Genomic DNA, 21,052 nt, shown 5'->3' with positions numbered 1-21,052 from the left:
CCTGTGACAATTAAAGATTGATAAGATTCTCATTTTAAAGGTGTGTATATGGTACAAATAAATCACTCACTCACAAGTAATGTGTACATATATTCACTTACACATTTATTAACATGGCATAATCTGGTATGTATGTATGTATTTATAATGGTAAGAATACATAAATGTTGAAAAGATTACACATTAGCCATAAAAATTTCAGCTCGATGATGATGGCATAGGATAAAAATTAATATTCGGACTCAGAAATATTTACGGAATACAGAAATATGTACATAATGATGACACCTTAATCATCTAAATTATTTATTTATATAGCTCTCAATTATCATAATTCATACATTTTATTTCCGCTAATTAATTTTAGTACTACGTCTGCATGCATGTTCTAAGTATCTGGGATAATAATTTCTGTACTTATCTATAATTAAAGTAAACGACTTGAGCCAACACGGTGCATACTTATTAATATTGAGGTAACAGTTTCTAAATATAAGGTAGATTCGCTCTAAATAAATTACTACCCAAAAATTATTATCAATATCGTTATTACTTCTTTTTTACCAGAATGTATGTATGTAAATTGAGTACATGGATTGTCTTTGTATAATAAAATTATGAATTCATTATTACAGGTTATTGAACAAGAAAGAGAGGCAACATAGTGAACCGTTTTGATCGTTTCGGAAAAGTTAGATTCATCCCAAATTTACGTAATAATAAGTGTATTGTGTAGGTGCAGTGAGGTAAAGTATTTCGTAATTCTACATAAGTAAATATTCAAATTTATGTATAGATCGTAAAGTATGAAGAGAAGTCCTATATTATTTATTATTTCGAATAATATAAAATAAAATGGCACGTTATTATCCTTTCTCGTTATTCCAAAGTATTTAATAAGACGAACTTTCTATATACCCATTTTCAGAATTTGTTCTACTTTACATACAATTTTGTCATCGTCATCATCATCACATAGTTAAATAGCACTCTTCAATACATACAATCTGAACATGATGAAGGCCATATTCAGTTCCAGATGAACTACAGTTTTCCACATCAGTGCACTTTTTTACCCATAATAATAAGTGTCCTGGATAACTTGAATAACCTGAATTTTAAAGGTATCATTATCCTCAAGTCGTATCATCAAAGGGATCAATTTCAGGAATATAATATTATATTGCACATTTTTGGACAAGAGTAAGAACTGCAAACACATCAATCAACCTGTGTCAGCAAAGTCAAGGAGAAAGTGTGCAAGCAATTTTCTTTACTTTCACGACTCATTCGAGATGAGAAAATGAGGCAGACATTCAAAACGCCAAGTTGTAGATTATTCACAGAGAATGTTCGTTCGTACGCATATTTTAGGACTCTTTCTTTCACTCTATTTCATAACATAAATATAATTCAGACGCGTTCATACACTGCACCCGAAAGGATTTCACTCGTCATTTCTCTACAGGACAGGACATTAAAAGCGATCTCATTCAAATACGTGTGTACATTAGATGGTGGGTTGGTTGGTGGTGGTGGTGGTGGTGGTTTTGGTAAGTATTGTCATGTCTTCCCGGAGGCCGCAACTTGAGATACGTACGATAAGATGGGAACAAATCTCATTTGAATTCATAATATGTAGTGCTTGAAAACCTTGTCATCAGCAGATGCGAGATGAGTTAACTAATGTACAACTTTCGCCAGGAGGAAGGAATGTATGGTAAACAGGACGCGGTGCAGGTCCCTACATTCCATCGTCTCTGAGGGTAAATTATGAAATTTTAACGTGAGTCGAGTCCTCGAATCATCCGAAGATCCCTTCAACGAGGAGAATGGTCTCGTCCAAAGTGGTGATGTGGGTTTCGACGAGCTTCTATAAAGGTTGAAAGCAGCTCCGGGAAAGTCCAGCTCCAACTGAAACACGAACAATTAATAAATAAGTGAATAATTTATTAAAAACGTGAATTTATTAAGTACCTGACAAGGTTTTCCACCCCACCACACGCAATACGAGCATTTCTGTGGAATATGAAGGAAAAAAAATTGTTACCAGATTGACAAGCGAGTACACGAGTAAAAGCGTCATGTAACCGGAATGTGAATGTGTTAACCTTAATTTGCTTGACGGCGGAAGTGACGCTTTTTGTCCAGCTCGTCTCCACCTTAATTAGCTCCTGCCGTGTCTCTGTATTCAGGTAAAAAGTGATTGGCTGCTGACGAGCCCCGTTTGGAGGAAAACTGCTATTTTCCGTGGCGATTTGAAGGGTGAAACAGTGTTGTCGTTCGTCCAAATGTTCACCAGCAGACAGGACGCGTAACAGAGTTGTAAAAACGGGGTACACTTCACCTCCATCCCAATCGCACCCGACACCCTGCAATCATCAATCACAATGAAAAGACCAATTTCCTCGACTAAATTCTACCGGCGGCACGATTATCTGCTAAAAAATTCTGTTCCGTATTTTATTACCGGAGGATAGTTCATGTAGAAGAGATCGCTGCCTCTAAGCGCTAAATAGTGAAGCTTCCAGGATAACCAGGGCTGCACAGTTTCGTCACTCGTCTTCTCCGCACTTCCCTCCCACACCCAACCCACGTAGTAAATTTCACTGCTTGTCTCTTGGCTCCAGAGCTTCATCTAGAAAATGTCATCATCATAGAGGAAACATCTCTACAAAAACGAGACTAAAATAAGTATCTAACCTGAATATTGTTAAGACCCAGAATCGCGTCAGCAATGCATTTCATCCATGAAGTGAGATTGTACGGGTCTCCGCAATGAATTACTCCGGAGGATGAATTCCCCGTGGCATCTCTGACCTCGAAGGCGTTACATCGTAGGCGATCCGTTCCCCCGAGGTAGCGAGTTAGCAGGGAAAGTAGTAGCGGGATGGACCGCTCAGTCTCCCACATTTCCGGGTCACTTGTATCGTTAGGATTTCCATCCCATTGTGTGAGGTTGGATTCGAGTAGGTCTGAAAATAGGGCAATTTAGTTTGAGGTGGTCCTCATTAAGGAAAAAATCATTGTGAAGTTGATCCTCAGGTTAATAAATGCTCATTTAATGCACTCCCTGTCTAGAAAAGGGCTACGAAAATGATTAAAATTTAGCATGCTGCTCGGGCCCTGCATAACTTTTTGACCATCCCCAATTCCATAGAGCACATTTGTCATTGTCTCCTATAAAACTAAGCCAGGCCAAGCCCTCAGTCAGAGAACAGCAAAGTTAGTGGAGAGCAGGGAAAGGATAACTTGAATTGTTGTTGGGCCAACTCTCTCCTCTAATTCGGTGAAGTTGAGCAGTTTTCTCTCCAAGGGAAAGTCCAAGAGTGCAACAACACGGTCTCAATTCTCAGTCTCACGTAATCACCCGGCCTGGCAGTCGGTAGTTCGTGGCACACAATATCATATCACACGACTAGTTTGTATTCCACTCGGCACAACTCACATCGTACAAAGATGCACTGGCAGGCAGGCAGGCAGGGCTGGGTCTTTTTGGGAGATGATATCTCCAAGAAACTAACTGCACTGCAAGTCTTTGTCACATGTTTGAAACCCAGCCGAGTTTTGATACTGATTTACGCAAATATACGTACATAGAGCCCCCGGTATTAATAATTTCGTCATTTCGTCGTTGAACTGGCTTATGGAAGGGTATGTATGCATGATGGAGAGCTTTGGCACACCCTGCTGCACACAGAATCAAGTAATCATAAGCACAATCTGTCCTTTCATGCTGTTCTCATGCAGAAAGCTATTCATATTCGAGAAGGGGAAAAAATGCAATTGTTCCTTGTGTGCTTTCTCCTTTGTAAATGGAATACACTGAAATGGAGACTGGGTTCACTTCACGTGCACGCAAGGTCGTCCCTCAGTACTGACGGAATTTGTTACATTATCTCGGCTGCAATTCATGAACAAGGCATATTTGCGAGTGATTACGTACAATATATTTCCCAAACGGCAGGCTTTTACATCCTTGAACGTGACAAGGGATAAAAAATAGTCGCTAAAATCGAGTGAATTGTAGAATATGGAGTAGCTCGTTTCCTTTTGTTAAATGGATTCAATTGCATTAAATGCCCAAGAGACGACTTATAAATCCACTTGTTCCTCAAGGAAGAGGATGAGCAAGCCTTTTACGAAGATTACGAACACATTCACTCAAATTGGGAGGGCGTGTGTGAGAGAACTCGGGATAATTTGAGAGGGGTGAAAGTACTACCGTTGGACTAATAATAATGAATGTCTCGACATGTTTACTTTTAAGCTGACGTGAACCCGTACGTAGTTTTGTAAATGGTGCGCCTATTATTGCCCTCTCTTAAAAACTTTACGAGTGTAAACACACAGTCACTTATGCAAGTCGACTTTATGGCGTCACCTCCAAAATGAAGATTCATTTTCCTTGATGATACCCAATTTCCCTCGCGACTCCAAATCTCTAATTAGGCAATTACTTGATATAAGTATAAACAAGGCTTAAAAGTATTTTGTTGATGGATGGGCTCAAAGAAACCAGTCCCATTTTTGTAATTACTACTTTATCTCAGGTTGTATACGTGATACGACAAAGTGCCCGGAGCCCTGACGACATTCTACAAATACACTCTCCGTACGTACTTGGGCGTTTCTCTCTCGTTTACGTAAACTCGGAGTTGTTTGACGTGATTAAAATTAATTAATGCTCGGGCAGGATGACAAAGCCTTACTTTGCTGCGTCGGTGAAAGGAATGGCTTCGCCGTGGGATAATACTTGAGTTTGAGCGTCACCGTTGGTCCAATCGTGTTGAGGTATTCGACCGCCTCGTCGTGATCCATTCTTGTGATTTTATGACCGTTTACTGAAAAACAAAGAGAATGAAATGTGATCATGTTAAGCAGCTCGTTGACCAATATTGCTCATTATTATACAACACAAACAAGGGTAAAAAGTCTTATATTTTTGGAATTACGATGTAAATAAATTATAAAAATGGGTCATGCTTCCAGCCTCCAGAACGAAATGGGCTCCACAACTTTTCGTTAAGGAGATACTTATTAAATCCACGACTGACTTTAAGAGTGAAAGGCACATGCTCTTTGTAAATAGTGCTGAATGAAGAAAGAAAGAAAGCAGACAGACAAGGCTTTCTTTTAAAATTTCATGAAAAGACGGCAGATGAGACGCAAAATAAGTTGACGTGAGACGATGGTTGAGTTGCAGTTTTAGACTTTTTTCAATTTCTTAAGTCCACAGAGAAGCAACCTTTGTAATTCTCCAGTGACCTTTTCTCTCGTCCAACATTCGCTACTTTTTAGGTTTCATGATGTTAACTACACGGTTCATCCTTCCCTATCTCATTCGGTTTCATTAGAGAGTCTGGACTCGTAAAAACTTGGCTTTCTTTTTTTATACTCGGTTAGTGTTATCGCCCACAGGGATTTCTTTTAAAAGTTGTCTCTTTCTCTCTCCATGTGTGTACAGAGTACAGATAAGCATGCACTACCTCACCGTTTTACGTATTACTTATTAACATTGGCAGTGGTGGCGACGACTGACAACGACAACCACCTTTGATGACGTACTGCCCTTTGTCACGCCAGCTTCATAAAAATGAGAAGGGTTGACAGTAGTTACATCAAATTGTAAATTAGAGAAACTATTTGTGTCCTGGACAAAGAACGAGCTGGCCGAATTGTTGTGCACATCTCGTGCATAGTTGTGCGTATGTATGATCCATGTACATAATTAGGCTTGGATGTCAGGACTAAATTGCCTTCAGGCCGAACATCAAGGTTAACGACGTACCGGTACAAGAGAAATCGTTGAAATATTAACACGTACAAATCGTGTGGGTGGGAAGTAATTCTCATTATTATTATGCCCACTCTCATTACTTCGTAATAATCAATCCTCTCCTGAATTATTTGTTGATCAACGATTTTCGAAACACCACATCAATCTATGACAAAATCGGGTGTATAATGCACCCCAATGGTTTCTGCACCTTACAAACATGTCACTCCCACCAGGCCAACTAATCTATCCTGTAGTAGCAGCAGCAGCTCTTCATTATTCGCATGGATTAAGCTACACATAACTTTGTTGTTCTGGAATTTACTTGTTCCGAAGTAGGACATACATCTGCCCCAACAGGAACTTTGAACCAAGTCTTTGTCTTCCAAAAAAACTGGGACAAGACCAGATGTGGTCGTCGACAACGAGATGCACTCTCAATTTTCCGTCGCAAATGGTCCGAGAGAAGTAAAACAAAAAAATTAACGGGGAAAAACAAACATAAAACAAACGCAGGCCATTCACACAACAAGAACAATCCAATCCGCAAAAAGGAAGGAACGAGAACCCCATAAATTCTGCGCTATACACAGTTTAACCCAGATTGGGAAGGGAAATTCATAAATTCAGATAAGATACCCCACTAACAAGTGATTTGTGTGTGGGTTGAGAGAAACCTTTGCCATCTTTCCCACGGATATCAATAAATCAATCAGTCCGCATATGAACCGTGTATACAGTTTTTATCTCTTTTTTCTGCGTTTCAATCTTTCCCCTTGCTTTCTTTCACTGACATTTGCTCTCGTCACCGGGTTTAAGTTGTGGATGGTTGGATGGAGAAAGTGGTCAAGTTTATGACACTAAACTGCACTTAAAAAGAGGGGAAAAATCCATAAACTTGTTTTTTTCAGTTGAACGCTTGTGGGCGTGAAAAAGAAAAAAAGTGAGGAATTGGCTGGCGGAAAAATAGTTGTCAACTCATCTGTTTTCACTCAATTTGCTGCTCCTCGGGTGGAGACTCTTTAGTTAAGAGGATCAAAGCCGTGTGTACCTTCCTGATCTGCATAATCCTACCAGAGCTCATCATCACGACCTGTGTTTGTACATGGCTTTTCCCCCACTGAAACTTTATCCAGCCACACGTACTTTTCCAGGTAACTCATCCTCCCGGCTCGTACATGCATTTTTAATTAATCCGAAATATCATCCCTTTATGTGCCATGTAATAAACATACCCCGGACAAATATTTTTTTATCCTACCCTACTCATGTTGAGCTCAACACGAGTATCTTATCCGGGTATGGTAATAAAAGAGTGAATAAGTAAAACGACCACATTCTTCTTGTGCAGACTAGATAAAGAAAGGCACTTTATTTTTCCAGGGAACCATGTGTTATTTAAAATAACACATGGTTCATCTGTAGCCGAAAGGAATCCAGATTTATGCGAGGACTTTCAAAGTTTTAAATCCATCCATATTTCAACATTTAACCTGCCGAGGCACATAAACCAGCAACTTTTCTCGCCCTCTCCAAAGTTGTGTGCGTTTAGGCTAAATCAAATTCATAACAAGAATTGAGAGCCTGCTGAGAAGAGAAAGTAACAAAAGTGGGAAAGCACGAAAAGTCAACTTTAATTTAGCATCTCAACCATAGTTCGGCATAGTTGATGCGAGTACATGTGTAAAATAGGGCATATTGTAAGTTCTTGGTTTTGCTAAGATAAGTAAAATGCGGGGAAAGTTGTTCAAAGAGGAGCAAGTAAGTTTTTACCCAGGTGAAAGTTAATTTTACGGATTTTTCAACTTACTGGAAATGATGGCATCTCCGATGAAGATTTGTTTGCAGAGGGCAGCAGGTTGTCCGGGCGTTAGGCGTGAGATAATCAGCGGCAGGTCATGCTCAGCCCCTCCCCGAACACTGAGTCCCAACCCCAGCGTCCCATCCACTCGGTGCAAGGTCACCTCCCTTTTCTGTAAACCAAAATCAATTTCATGCCAAAATGAACCAATGGCTTCGTCAAACTTTGGTTATTCCATTAAATAACCTTTTCTCTGACTTTTGTGCCCGTTATTTGACACCTGGTTTCATTTATTTGTAAATTTGGTAAGTCACGAACAAACAGGTTTGTTAGTCTTAAATTTCATGTATGTAGGTAGAAGATGGAAGATTGTGGAGGCAGGAGAAGTCTCACAAAATTTCCAAGAGTCTAAAAAGTTTCTTAATTACGGAAGAAGTCGATGAAGCGTGCTTGTCGGTGGAGGCAAAGGTAGTAAAAATGCGAGAGATGCGGGCTAGAATCTCATCGCAAGTACTGTTGAGAAAATGGAGAAGTTATGTATCCAGACTTATTATTATTAAGGATTGATTATTATCTTTGGAAAAACTTTCGTCAGTCTTTCTCCAGTCGTCATTATTATTAACCAAGTAAGTATTGTGCGAAACTTTGATTTTGAGGTTGTTCGTGGTAAGAAGTACTTGAAAGAGGAGACATCCAAATGATGAAATTCATGGAAATATGTCACAAGAGACCTGCGGTGATTCAGCTCACAAACTTCCACAAAACCGTAATCAAATCACCATTAAAGAGGTGTTAATCATAATGAAACTCAATTATAATTCGTGGTCGGCTTCGCGGTACGGTCTACTTGACGCTTTGAATTCTACTTGCTCAGCTTCCGTTTGTTTGTGATAACTGGAAGGAGAAAGTTTATTGAATTGCATAGTGTGACATAAATGTCGCACACAGAGGGTGAAATGAGGGCAGTAAATTCTCGTGATAGTGCACATTTGAAGGACACATATTATGTATGATGGACCTGGATCTTCGGAATTAAACAATGCAGTCACCACTCCGTTAAATGAAACGGAAACCATATCTCTCAACTGGAATTGATGTCTGAATTTCGCGAAATAATTATGTCGACGAAGAACGACAGGATGTGACAAACATCCTTTCACCCGTTCCACCATTATAAATATGTATGCCAGCAAATACCTTTTCAATTTCCATGAAGTACTAACAAAACACTCGCCACGAAATATTCATGTATGTTTGTACTTATTTGGCTATTCATTCCGTGATTAATGTGGAATGTGGAGAAAGTTCCAAGTTTGTCGGTGTATGTATGTGTCAGAGTGTATATACGACAAAACTTTTACTTTCACATGTTGAAAACACAATGCTTAGGATTAGTCGAAATAGCAACACAACAGCCGATGGACGGCACACATCTTTATTTATGAAGACAACAAATCTCGCATGCACACCACCACCCAAAAACAATTTCTACGAATAAACTTGCACAAATCTATGTAACATTTTTCCCCATTTCTTTCAAACAAGTGAAATGAAGCGAGAACAAGAAACTTTTAGCAAGTGGTGAATTAATCTGTCGGCAAAGATTTCCTACCAGAATGCAATATACAACACGGCGCATACATAAATTTCCATCAGAATTTTGCATCATCATAATAAAAAGGTGAGGAAGGAGAGAATTCACAATAAATCCGTGTCACTTATAAATTCGCATTTTCACTCACTCTTTATCTGTCCGCCAAGGTGTGTATTATGCATTTCGTAGTCCTACTGGAGTGGAACAGCAAACGAAGATTGAGTGAATTATTTCACGCCATCAAAGGAATTAAATGAATTGTACCGACAACCGACTTGTTTGCACTTTCCCCACCAGACCACCACCCACAATCCCATCCTTCCTCCTCCCGCACTCATTCTTCTGCAAGTAGTGGAAAATGAATTTAATCCGCGCGACTCATTTCTCTACTTTACTTGTCAAGTGGGATTGTTAGCTTTTAATTAAAAGTGAATATTATTGAGGGTACATAGATAATTCAATAATCTAAAGTTTCATTTTCATCGTATAATAATAACAGCAAGAGAGAAAATCACAAAGTTTCTTTTGCATCAAATACATACAATTTGAAACAAACGCTTTAAAAAGTTTTGAATGCAAAGCAAATACACAGACGAGATTGTTTCTTCCTCTTTTAAGTGGAGAATAAATACATGCGAATGATACCGTCTCCCTGGACTGGATAAATAAATAAATAAAACAAACTGTTCGTAATAACGATATCCACAAACAACTTTTTTTTTGCCCAGAAAAGATGAAAAACCCACATACATATTTTGTAAAAGAAATGGAATACATTTTCCCTCTCTAGAAAATCCATTTGGCTAACATTTCAAAGACCGCATTACGTCCAAGAGAGAAAAAGATATACTTATGCAAGCTCGTGTACCTTCCAGTACGTGTTTTTTTCTGGAATATATACATACGTATGTACATCAAAATAAAAATCAGGGAGCGAGGCGGAGTGGAAAGTGACGGAGTAAGTGCCAGCAAGCCAACTTTCTCCGTCCGGCGGCCCTGCAATGTATTACCATATCAGAGTAATGTTGCAATAAAAGCGGTAAAAAATGGGTAGACATGCACAAACATACACAGAATAGATCCATATAAATACGGATATATGTACATACGTATATTGGGAGTCAAGTAAAATCCCTATCATCAGTGTATACGTCTCACTAACTCAGTCACTCACTCACTTTACGGCAACATGCATTTATGTAGTATGTTTTCCTTGTTGAAATTGTGATGGAATACGTATTGGCCAGTAGTGATGTTGTTATTATTGTGTGAATAATGTGGATTTTGGCATTGGCGAAAGAGCAAATTGCTATTATGGCTCTCAACTGTTTACGTACGTACTTGCACACAATGCGATGTTTCACGGTGAAAGTTGGTTCTCCTACGTACGTACAAATCGAGGAAGGAAACATGAGCATTTTATCTGATCATTCATTCACTGTTGTAGGAGTATGTTCAGTGTAAAATATTTTCGTCCCTTGCTTGCAGTCACGCAAGTAAGTTAGTTGCTGGTGGGGGACGGTTTCGGTGTACGAAGAAAGCAATCATGCAGTCCATTAGGTGACTCGGAGCTATTTTTGTGAGCTATACGTTCCTATAATAAAAAAATCCATCACGGATTCATGTTAATTAGATATAGCATTAGTCGTCATTCAGTATTGATTTCAGGCCAGATAAGACATTCCACAACGGAAGACGTGCTGTCAAAGTTAGCAGTGCTCGACTTTGAATCTTTAGAATTTCGCGAGAACAATAATATGTATAGATAGATATGTAGTTGGTAGGAAATTGCAACTCCTTCCTTCTCCCCTGCAATGGTCCCCAGTTATGACAAACATTAAGTTATCAAGGACGGAAATTAAACGGAATTGCAGAAACGCCCCAATTTCATGGAGAAGAAGCTTCTGGGAGATGAGGAAATTGAGACAATAAAGGTCCCACGCAGCTGCAGTCCTCCTGCTATAAAATACTAATAATGCACGACTAAAACTCGAATTAAGACTTACATCCAGCCATAATAATTCATATCTTTCCAAACAAATTAAAACGAAAACCTGATGAGCAAGGAGAAAGTGAGGAGAGAAAGCATAAAATATGGAAAGAACAAGTTTTACTGTAGGATCGTGAATTTCTGACGTACGCGAGGAATTAGATTATTCCGTTATTATTATTCTAGAAATGGATATTAAATGAGATGGTTTCTGAGAAAGGGGTAAAAGCAGAGGCTTAATTTATTTGGCTCAAAGCCGAGTGGTTATTCATTTCAGGGCAGTATTCAGTTTTTGCGAATGATTATAACATACCCGTCCGTCTGGCTTTGCTCATTAGTAATTATTTTGAAATGGTTTCATTAAAGACAACATTTATGAGGAAATAAGGGCGTGGACGGTAATAAAGCTTGGATTCCTAGTAATGAAATGACATGTTGCGGAGAATTTAAAACGCCCCGTGGAAATTGTGTGGGATTGCGACATATACAAATTATTTGCCAATATATTGCGGTCGGTGGTCAATCTTTTTAGTATATATTTTTGCTTTTGCGACATCGTTTTCCACTCCGATCTTCCAAATTGTTCAATCTGCTGCCAGTTATGGAGCAGTTACATGGCCATCCGTCGGCCTCTTTTCCAGCCAATTTCCTTTTAAGAGTTTCCAATTACTGTTGCGACGACCTTTTTACTTGGCTTTTTAGTTTTCCTTCTCCGAAAATGAAGCCTCTCTCTGCTAAATAATGGATCATCGTGTGGTCCAGTTGAGATGATGTATGACGGCAGGAGCAATTTTCCTCTCAGCCTTTTCTGTGGATGGATGTGTTGAATTTATGAGGCTACGATTCTCCAAGTGCATGTCCCTAGCGGACAAGAGGCAAACGGTGGATTGGATATAAGTATTTTGTTCGCAGGTCATATAATTTCCTTCCTTCGAGAAGAAGATCGACCTCATTGTTAAAAAAGAGCATCCAACTGCCCAACTCAGTCTGATGCAAGAATTTCTAGAAGAATTTCTCAAAGGAAAACTACTCGCCTGACGTCTCGATATGTACGTCAAAAAGGAAAATACAGAAGATTTTTGCAATTCGTGAGGCAGAAAAGCAATAAAAGGAGAATTTTAGTCGTGGGAATACGAATTGGAGAGAGTATTCTTTTGGCGTGGGAACAAAATCTGGTGCACTTCATCGCACTTTATGTAGTTCAAAAGACTTCTCCTTCTGCCTCGGGACGCTACGAGACAATGACGGTGAAAGTGGAGAAAGTAGTTGGACGGATGCTGAATTTTGGTCATCTCCATATACCACATATTTACATATGTAACTTGTCATATTGTTATCAAATTGATAACCACGAAACACTTGTGTGTTCATGTGGCATTATTAAAAAATGGGTGCAGATCTACATATTTCTGTTAATCTGGGACAATGATCAGTGACAGCGGAAGCGTGGGGAGAGAGGGACAATGTCCCCAGATGTCCCCACAGTTTCCGCGGCTACTGACAATGATACGTACTTTCGGTGACAAAATGTAATTAAATTAGTTTTAAAGTCCAACAGAAAATGATTACATGGATTCAGGGCGTGGAAAATCTCGCTGCTGCATCCCACACACTTCGCTAACCTTTCTGTTATTACTTTCATCGTCCTTGTCGTTTGAAGAGTGATGTTTTGTGTGGTATCATGAAACTCTAAGGTGGAAACTGGGTGCATGTAGTTGCACGCTACATTAACTTTGTAGAACCCTCTCGCTCTCTGTCCTACTTTATTATACGATATAAAGAAAGAAAGAACGGGAAAGGTGTCAAGTTGACACTTGACTTGGCTTCAATTTCAAGGCATGAAGAATGGCTCCCATTACATACGTACGACGAACAGATGAAAACATTCTTCAGAGATGAGAAAGTAGCATTTCTTTCACCTCGCTCATTTTCCACCAGGCTCCAGAGAGTCGTGAATTATACAATAGCTTCATAATTTAACCTGGGAAAACTTACATTGAATTCTGGCGGAGGTGAGTCTGGAGGAAATTCCCGAAATTCACCAAAAGAGTCGAAACTCCCGTCGCCAGAAAGCCCACGGTCCGACACTGAGCCATGAGTGGGTCGATTTGAATCGGCATCATTGTCCGTGGCGTTGTCCTTGGTAATGTTTCGTTGTATGTGTAAGTGCGTGGAGGTCAGGACAAGTCGTCGCGGGAGGGGTCGTCCCTTCCCATCCGATATTTCCAGGATGGAACTGCATATCGTTTGGCCTAGGAGCTGAAATAAAATCCGGATAAAATGTGACAAATCCTTGACAAAACAAGTCTCATACGAGTCTCGACCAATTAGTGGATTTGCCAAACATGAGATCCGATTAATGGCTTAATTTGGATCAACATTTAATCATTGATTGCTAAATAAGTACGTAGGTCTACGAGTTAATTAGTGGGTATCGTAACCCTCCTTTCTCCAAGTAATTTTCGTCATGAGAATGTTCTCGGTATAGGTAATCTACCCAACTATTATTAATTGTGTACGGTATTAGCTGTCAAATTATGAGAGCAACCTTTCAGATGCAGTGACATGAAAAGACTGCTAATTAGTAGGTTCTCCTAAGAGGAAAATCCTACTCCCTTCTCCTTGAAAACGCTCGAGTTATGACGTTAAGACGAAGCCTTTCAACCTCTCGGGGTCTTTATTGCGTACATTGATTCTTCAAACTTCCGTTAATTGAGCAAGCACTTGGTACAAGATCAAATACGTGAGCTCAGCCCTTGATCATAATATTGTTTGTAGTGGTAACAATGCCAAAAATAGATTTACCATTTGGTCGGTGGCTAACTGACTCACGATCGAGTTACTTAGGAGCCACTCGAGAAATACCTTTCTCTCATCGACAATGAGCGGATTTCGACCCATGCATGTGCACACAAGACGCACGGAAGGGTTAACACACACTTGAGAGAATTTTTTTTACCGATTTTTACTAAATTACGGGACCTTGTCACGCTATGTAAGTGCTGGCTGTAAAAATGAGTAAAATTTTTATACCCCAAATATCCTACTCCTTTCTTTCACCACTACTAAATACGTAAATATGTTGAGTGGATCATGGTTGCATGGAATTGATTTAATCGCTGAAAAGGTAAAGTCACAAAGTCAAAACAGTCAGTGGGCTGAACATAAATGCCATCGTAAACATCTCCTCAGGCAGAATAATAGATTGCATAAGAATTCACTGTGACTGGATACATGACCTCCCACGCCTTCCTAAATTGCGACAGCGATAAACAAATGCGGAACATGTTTACTTATAGCAAGTCGGCCCGAATTTGTTTCAGTGTTTCTACTCCCACCATTAATTGCATGACAGTTTCGTATCGTGTCAAATTAATTGCCATAATAAGTACATTTCCATGCGTCTTGGTCTGCTATGGATCACCACTCCTCAGCCATTCAGCCCGATAGTTCCGGACCAATCCAATAAACGATGAGTGGCTATCAAGAAGAACACGGCATATCCGGTGAGGCGAAGGAGGATCCATAATGTCAATTCCCACGAGTCTTTTTGATCTGTTTATTTGATGCTGACCTATAATACGTACGAGTGCCTAGGATGCTCCTGGTCGGTCCAACGACCGTCCTCCACTCCCATTTCATTTGATCTCTCCCTAACCAGATTACTTGAATCAAATCGGATTTCACTTGCAGTTCTACCAACGAAGCAATCATGGCTCAAAAGTTGTATTTGTGTTCTTCTGAGCATTATTTCTCTTGCTACGTATGCACGATCGCGTTCCTTAAGAGAGAGGACTGGATTACGACCCAAATGCCGTCGACCAACAAAACAATTGACATTATTCATTCGAAATAAGTGGACAAAAAGGGGAGACCTTCTGTTCCTCGCTGCCTCACAATTTCCTGGCTTAAATTACTTTTCCATGCAAAATAGTGAAACCCCTCACCTGCTCAAAGTTGTCCTTATTATTGCAATGACTTGCAGCAGGGGACGAGTTGTGGGCACTCATTCCAGCGCGCGGAGATTTTTTCGGCGTCCCATTCATTCAGAGGAATTTTAGATGGAAACACTAATTCTCATTATAAAACTGACACGTGGGCAGAGTGTGTAAAACGCCTGGAATACACCCTTCTGAAACGTCCCTCTTAATAAAGTAGCTAATACGTAGGCTGCTCCTCTAAACAGTGTCACTTTGGAAATTATTGCTTGTCAGGAAAAAAGAGGGTATTTCGTCTGATCGTGATACGGGATCAGACGAAAAGAGGGAGATTGAGAGAGAAAAATGGGAACAGAGCTCTGCCGAACATTCCACTTTCGCCAGGAGCACGACGAGCACGAGTTAAGCAGAGCTATATCTGAAACCGGAGAGATCGGAATAGAAACTGGGAGAAAGTTTAGAAGACCAACCGAGAAATCTATTCTTCAGTTTACTACTACACTTCTCACAACCAGCCAGCCAGCCAACCAACCCACCGACCAACGCGAGTCACACAACGCAATGCTGCCAATACCCACCGACCAAATAACAAGTAAGCAGCCAGCCAACAACCCGTCGTACGTACGTACTTTCTTCGTCCTCTCTTCGTCTTTCTCTCCCTTTTTCACCCTAAATCGGAACAGTGGAGAAGAAGAAGAACATTATTTCGGTTGCATGTTCAAGTGGATAGGATTCTCCCATGCGTTTTGTGGCTTGGCTGGATGGAATAGAAGACTATACGACAAATGTGGTGATGATGAAAGTGAAAGTCTGCCAGTTGACTAGGCAGACTCGCAAGTGAGACAATTGCAGCGATATGACTTTAGCTCTGCGGGGGGTCTAATAAGAAGGAATAGGAATTTGGAAGTCTCATTGTTTAGAGAAACAAGTAACTATTGAGGGCAGGAAATGGTGACACGATTCGTGAACTTTCTCCCATACACTCCACCCATCCATAATGATAACCCTTGTCGTGACGATGGATGGAGGGTAGTGGTGGGTCGTGAAATGAAAGATACCAAAACCAAACATGAAATGCATTCTCTTTTTGTCTTTTAAGAGGAGTCGGCAGCCCTTCCTTCCTTTCTTCTTCGTAAAGTCGATCCCGTGGCCGTATCCTTCTTCTGCTTTCTCTCTGCTGCATCCTGCTCCTTTTGATTACAGTGTTCGGCTCCTCGGATCAGAAACATGGGAAGGAATTTTGCAGTTCTGCTGCAGTGTGTGGATGGAGGAAGAAGGGCGAAAAATGGTGGGATGCATTTCAGTGTGAAACTGTGAAGTCATGGAGTACGTAGTATGCATAAATAGTTGTGGTGGTATTTCACTGAGGTATTTGGCACGGGAAATTTCGAATTTGTAATGCCGAAAATAGAAGCGACTCGTGTTATGGTATTACCGACAGTTGCTAGAAGTAAGGAATGTCTGGCTGCAGTTTGGCTTCTGCAGGAGAGTAGAAAATGTGTGTAAAACTAGACTGCGGACATTTCCACCCGCAATCAATATGAGCTCGAATTGATTTTTGTTAGTACGCAAGAAGGGAGGGAGAAAGCAGGCAGTGGTAGAAGCAGGACTGTAGGAGAAAACCCGCTTGCATGGCATATTTTTAAATATGCTTTCTCATCCTGAAAACCTAACATATCTGCTGAAACATGGCTTATCTTCTGTATTAATAAAGATTATGTACTAACTATCCTTATCTAAATATGAAAGATATGCAGGAACATGGTACAGGCTATAAAATTATGAATTATTACATTTTATTATCAATTTTTTTGTTACATACAGAGTAAAATATAATGAAAGGATAGCCTTGCATTGAATATTTAACTAAAATTAAGCGATTAACTAATGCGAGTAATGCGATAGGAAGATGGACAAACCAGAGAACTATTGAACCAAAGAACACAAAATGATCAACACTAAAAATAAAAAGATACAAAGGGTATGGCGAGTGCTGGCTTTAAGCGTTCTTGACAATTTCTTCAATGTTCAGGTAAATGAATTCAGAAATGTTGTGCGTCGCAGTAGTAAGATTGTGTGTTTTTGCCACCTTTAGCAATTCAAATGCATTCCGGGAGTTGCAAGCTCCATGAAGTTGTTTTTCGCAGAAACTCTTGAGTATGGGAAGATCGTACTTCTCCGAAGCGTTGACAATCGGTCCAGGATATTCAATCCATGTATCGTCAACAATTCCAGTATAAATGAATTTCAAGAGCACGTTTAAGCTTTTTAGATTCAAATCAGGGATCGTCATTTCTCCACTCGTACTCTCCACCATTTTAGATTCCATCATAGCAAAGAAAACTGGAGAACGGGCTGCAAGGATGGCCTTGTGGACCTTCATACAGAAAATATAATGCAATTTGAAATTTAAATAACACCAATTAGTAGATATTCACAGACTGCACTATTTTTTGTCTTTGTGTACCTTAACCGATGCAAACCCCTTCAAGCTTGGAACTTTGATCACAAAGTCGGAATTGGCCCCAGTCTTCAGCAACGTTCCCAAATCATTAATAACACCATCTCGTGCCTGACGTTCCATCATCTCCCTCGAAGGACGGTCGCCTGATAGCATGGTATTGGTAGCCTGGAAAATTTTATTTTTCAGAATATAAACAATCAGTTCATGTGAAGTTTTATCAAATCTATCAATCTGTAATTATTACGCACCGTCTTCCCATAAAATTCTAGTCGCAAATGAATCGTGAGTCGATCTCGCACCAGCACTCCAGAGTTTTTGATGCTAGGAACCGATGTAAATGAACCCCACCCCCAATCTTCGACAGCTTTCATGTCCGTTGGTTGAACCGATCTACTGATCAATTCCTTTGTGCCACATGGATGTTTGATTTTGGATTCAAATTTTGCAAATACAGTCCGCTCGGTCCCAGTATATTCCACGAGAGAAAGATACAGTCCAATCTTGTCGCCGTCAAACATTAAACTCATCTTCCATTTGCTCGGCATGCTGACCTCTTCTCCACCAGTGAATTCAATCTCCTCCTTTCCACTCGCCCCTTTAAGTTGTAACAGGGTCGAAAAATCCTTGATGCGCCACACGATGCATTTTACTTGAGTTGGAAACGAAGAGTCAAATTCGCTGTAGTTCTTTTCCCATTCGTCATTGACGGGAGTTAGTATTTTAACTGAAACGTCATCACTATCGGTACTCGACTTTGATCTGAGAGAGGACCCTGAAGAAGATATGTCGAGGTCCCCAAGCCCTCGGGCCCCATGTCGATGTGATCGGTGTGATCGTACAGGTGCCATTCTGAAAATATCAACGGTATACTGAGTATAGTTCAAAGTAAAGAATTTATAGTAAAGTATTTTATTATTTTTATTGCTTACTCCTTGGCGTGTAAGTTCCGGATTTATGGGCAAAATTCTTTTGCTCGACAACTTTTTCACCAGTCAATCCTTTAGATAAGCTACACGCTGAAGTGAAAATTATTACTACTCTTCTCAGCCCTCAGGCAGCAAATAGAACCCCAAAATCTGAAATTTATCAATCAAACACTCAATTATTTGTTATTTCATATTTTGAATTTATAATTTGCTCCTGCTAAAAACTTATCTGCCCAAAACTCTCACCAATTATCTACTTTCCAACAGTTCCCAAATACATTGTCTAACGTTTTCTTTTTATCCGTCGATACTTTATCCCTTATCAGCGTTATCTTAACTGTGCAAATTCGAATTTCCGGAGATGTTAGACTTAAAAAAACCAGATGTAAACTACTTCACGGCTGGAAACTTTCCCTCAAAAATGCACGTCTTAGCACGCCCCGACCTGACTGATCTCGGTGCATAATCCATCTCGTCTCAACACGATGAATCTTGGTTAAACATGATTTTAACGCATAACTTTTATCTTCCTGTCGTGTTATTGCAGTGTATAATCAAAAATGTAAACCTCGTAAACCTAAATGTACACTTTCACTTATTACATTTTTGCATATGTTTATCTTCATACTTCATTTATTTTAGGGCGTTCAAATTTATCGACGTTTTCTTTGTTTCATGTATGCCTTAAAAATTTCATAATTCAAAGACGGCATTACATTTTAATAATAAAATGAATTCATCATTACTCATTTATTATGCATTTATAACCAGCTATAATATTCTACTATGTGAGACTTTCTTGCTCATTATAGTGAAATATAGTAAATAACCGTGCAATGCATGTTCGTGTTAAAAGCTGAAGAAATGCATGGTGTGGTATGATGACAATGGTAAAAAGCGTGCATTATCCAGTCCATGGATTGTTTGTAATAAAAAACGAGTCAGTCCGCCCAGGTAGCGTTATAACCGCGCTGCTCACTATTTTTACGTCTATATCCATATATACCTTCCTAAAATGTACTCAATTCAATATACGTAATGAAAGGTGTGACAAGTTTTACCTGTTAAAAATATATACAAGTTGCCCGATAAAAATTGCCATCAATCCACATGTAGATTTAAAAAGAGACTTTCTTTATATCCTGAATTAATAAAGATTATTTTACTTTTGACGTCGAGCAAACGCAATTTTCATTACGAAAATGGAAATTTGGTTGCACAAATCGTACTTTTTCTGTATAGTTTCTGCCTTTGTTTTCATCTCGGTTTATCATGGTACGTAATTAATTAATTGGAACTGTACATAATTTTAATTGATAATCATGTTGATAAATTATAAATATTTCATATTTATTTGGACTACAACAGGTACAGAAATGCAGGCAGAAGCCGGTATCAAGTGCTGGGTGTGTAACTCGTTCAATGATTTGGGATGCGGTGATCCTTTTGACAATTCGTCCTTTCCAATCACAGATTGTGACGCAGAGTTAAATAAAAGAGCAAATTTACAAGGAGTGAAAGCAACAATGTGTAGAAAATTGGTGCAAAAAAGTAAGGCAAAGCGGTCAAAAAGACACGATTTTCTGATTTATGCTAATAAAATGGAATGGTTCTTTTAGTCGAAGGAAAGTGGAGATTTATTCGAGGATGTGCTTTTCTCGGGGAACCCGGCATCGGAGGAGATGAGCGTTTCTGCAGACGCTACTTGGGAAGTTATGATCTTTACACGGAAGATTGTCTTTGCAGGTATTTACACACGATACAAGAAGTGGACATACAAAATCTGAATCAGCATGATTTAAAATTGTGACCCTTTATTTTTTTCTTTTTCCAGGAGCAAAGATGGTTGTAACGGAGCAATCTCGACGAAACACAGTTTGACTGAATTCACAATCATCGTCTCATCCCTCACACTTTTCTCATTGTCTTTCATAATCAAGAAAATATGATGAAAAACTGCTTAAATTAACTGTAGGACCATGACATTTGTCTCTCCAACATGCAACAAAACATGACTTGACTTAAGTGTACAATATTTTTATACAATTTTTACCAATATAAATACATATTTAAATACATAAACAAAATTGTAAAAGTAAGTAACTGGTACCGGTATGCATTCCAAAAGAGATTGACAAAAGAACAGCTAATGCTGCCTATAATTAAATAATTAGTTTGTTTTTAGAATATTCTTCAGTATTTAAGTATGCCATATATTTATGAATAACTTTTAATCCGTCCATGTCATTTTTTACATCAAATTGTACTTAGAAATCTCAATGCAGAATCTTTTAATTAATATTATTAGTACTAATACATCATTGTGGAGCTTCATGTTATCCTTTAAAGTTGAATAAAAATTTAAAAAATATCCGAATTTTAAGAAATCTTGAAGTCTTTTCTTATATGCCTTATACATTTCTTGTCTCAACTCAACGCCAGCAACGCTTGTCCAGCTAAAAAGCACAGGTGGGATACAACGGCTTTTGTTATGTTTTTTTAACTCTTTCCTCACAAACATATCCACCATGCATATTATATTACACACACTTGATGACAT

The 21,052-nt window shown here is 39.2% G+C and overlaps 3 protein-coding genes across 3 annotated transcripts; 1 reads left to right on the top strand and 2 right to left on the bottom strand.

The window, feature by feature from the left end:
• Positions 1–292: 292 nt before the first annotated feature.
• LOC110849134 (gamma-1-syntrophin) lies at positions 293–15,653 on the bottom strand. Its single transcript, XM_035851147.1, has 9 exons — positions 15,112–15,653; positions 13,160–13,423; positions 7,590–7,752; positions 4,713–4,844; positions 2,704–2,975; positions 2,471–2,638; positions 2,112–2,372; positions 1,978–2,019; positions 293–1,914 (listed from the first exon to the last, which is right to left on the bottom strand). Exons 1-9 carry the CDS (start codon positions 15,208–15,210, stop codon positions 1,684–1,686), a joined length of 1,632 nt encoding a protein of 543 aa, XP_035707040.1. The 5' UTR covers positions 15,211–15,653; the 3' UTR covers positions 293–1,683.
• Positions 15,654–16,880: 1,227 nt separating this feature from the next.
• LOC110848565 (TD and POZ domain-containing protein 2) lies at positions 16,881–18,919 on the bottom strand. Its single transcript, XM_022095812.2, has 5 exons — positions 18,739–18,919; positions 18,496–18,642; positions 17,815–18,415; positions 17,570–17,731; positions 16,881–17,479 (listed from the first exon to the last, which is right to left on the bottom strand). The coding sequence occupies exons 3-5, from the start codon at positions 18,412–18,414 to the stop codon at positions 17,102–17,104; spliced, it is 1,140 nt and encodes a 379-aa protein (XP_021951504.1). The 5' UTR covers position 18,415; positions 18,496–18,642; positions 18,739–18,919; the 3' UTR covers positions 16,881–17,101.
• Positions 18,920–19,436: 517 nt separating this feature from the next.
• LOC110848860 lies at positions 19,437–20,866 on the top strand. The gene is made up of 4 exons (XM_022096196.2): positions 19,437–19,767; positions 19,861–20,043; positions 20,112–20,238; positions 20,327–20,866. Exons 1-4 carry the CDS (start codon positions 19,695–19,697, stop codon positions 20,439–20,441), a joined length of 498 nt encoding a protein of 165 aa, XP_021951888.1. The 5' UTR covers positions 19,437–19,694; the 3' UTR covers positions 20,442–20,866.
• The last annotated feature ends 186 nt before the right edge of the window (positions 20,867–21,052 follow it).

This window comes from Folsomia candida, unplaced genomic scaffold, assembly GCF_002217175.1.
Source record: "Folsomia candida strain VU population unplaced genomic scaffold, ASM221717v1 Fcan01_Sc004, whole genome shotgun sequence".
In the NCBI taxonomy this organism is placed as follows: domain Eukaryota; kingdom Metazoa; phylum Arthropoda; class Collembola; order Entomobryomorpha; family Isotomidae; genus Folsomia; species Folsomia candida.
This window is presented reverse-complemented; position numbering and strand designations above follow the sequence as displayed.

Coding starts and splice junctions, on each gene's coding strand:
- LOC110849134 (XM_035851147.1), bottom strand. CDS start 15,210: ATGAATGGGACGCCGAAAAAATCTCCGCGCGCTGGAATGAGTGCCCAC. Junction 13,424..15,111: donor ATAAGGACAACTTTGAGCAG/GTGAGGGGTTTC, acceptor ATTTTATTTCAG/CTCCTAGGCCAAACGATATG. Junction 7,753..13,159: donor CACCTCCGCCAGAATTCAAT/GTAAGTTTTCCC, acceptor TTTGGTTTACAG/AAAAGGGAGGTGACCTTGCA.
- LOC110848860 (XM_022096196.2), top strand. CDS start 19,695: ATGGAAATTTGGTTGCACAAATCGTACTTTTTCTGTATAGTTTCTGCC. Junction 19,768..19,860: donor TTTCATCTCGGTTTATCATG/GTACGTAATTAA, acceptor GGACTACAACAG/GTACAGAAATGCAGGCAGAA. Junction 20,044..20,111: donor TAGAAAATTGGTGCAAAAAA/GTAAGGCAAAGC, acceptor TGGTTCTTTTAG/TCGAAGGAAAGTGGAGATTT.
- LOC110848565 (XM_022095812.2), bottom strand. CDS start 18,414: ATGGCACCTGTACGATCACACCGATCACATCGACATGGGGCCCGAGGG. Junction 17,732..17,814: donor TAGAATTTTATGGGAAGACG/GTGCGTAATAAT, acceptor AAAATTTTCCAG/GCTACCAATACCATGCTATC. Junction 17,480..17,569: donor AGGGGTTTGCATCGGTTAAG/GTACACAAAGAC, acceptor TTCTGTATGAAG/GTCCACAAGGCCATCCTTGC.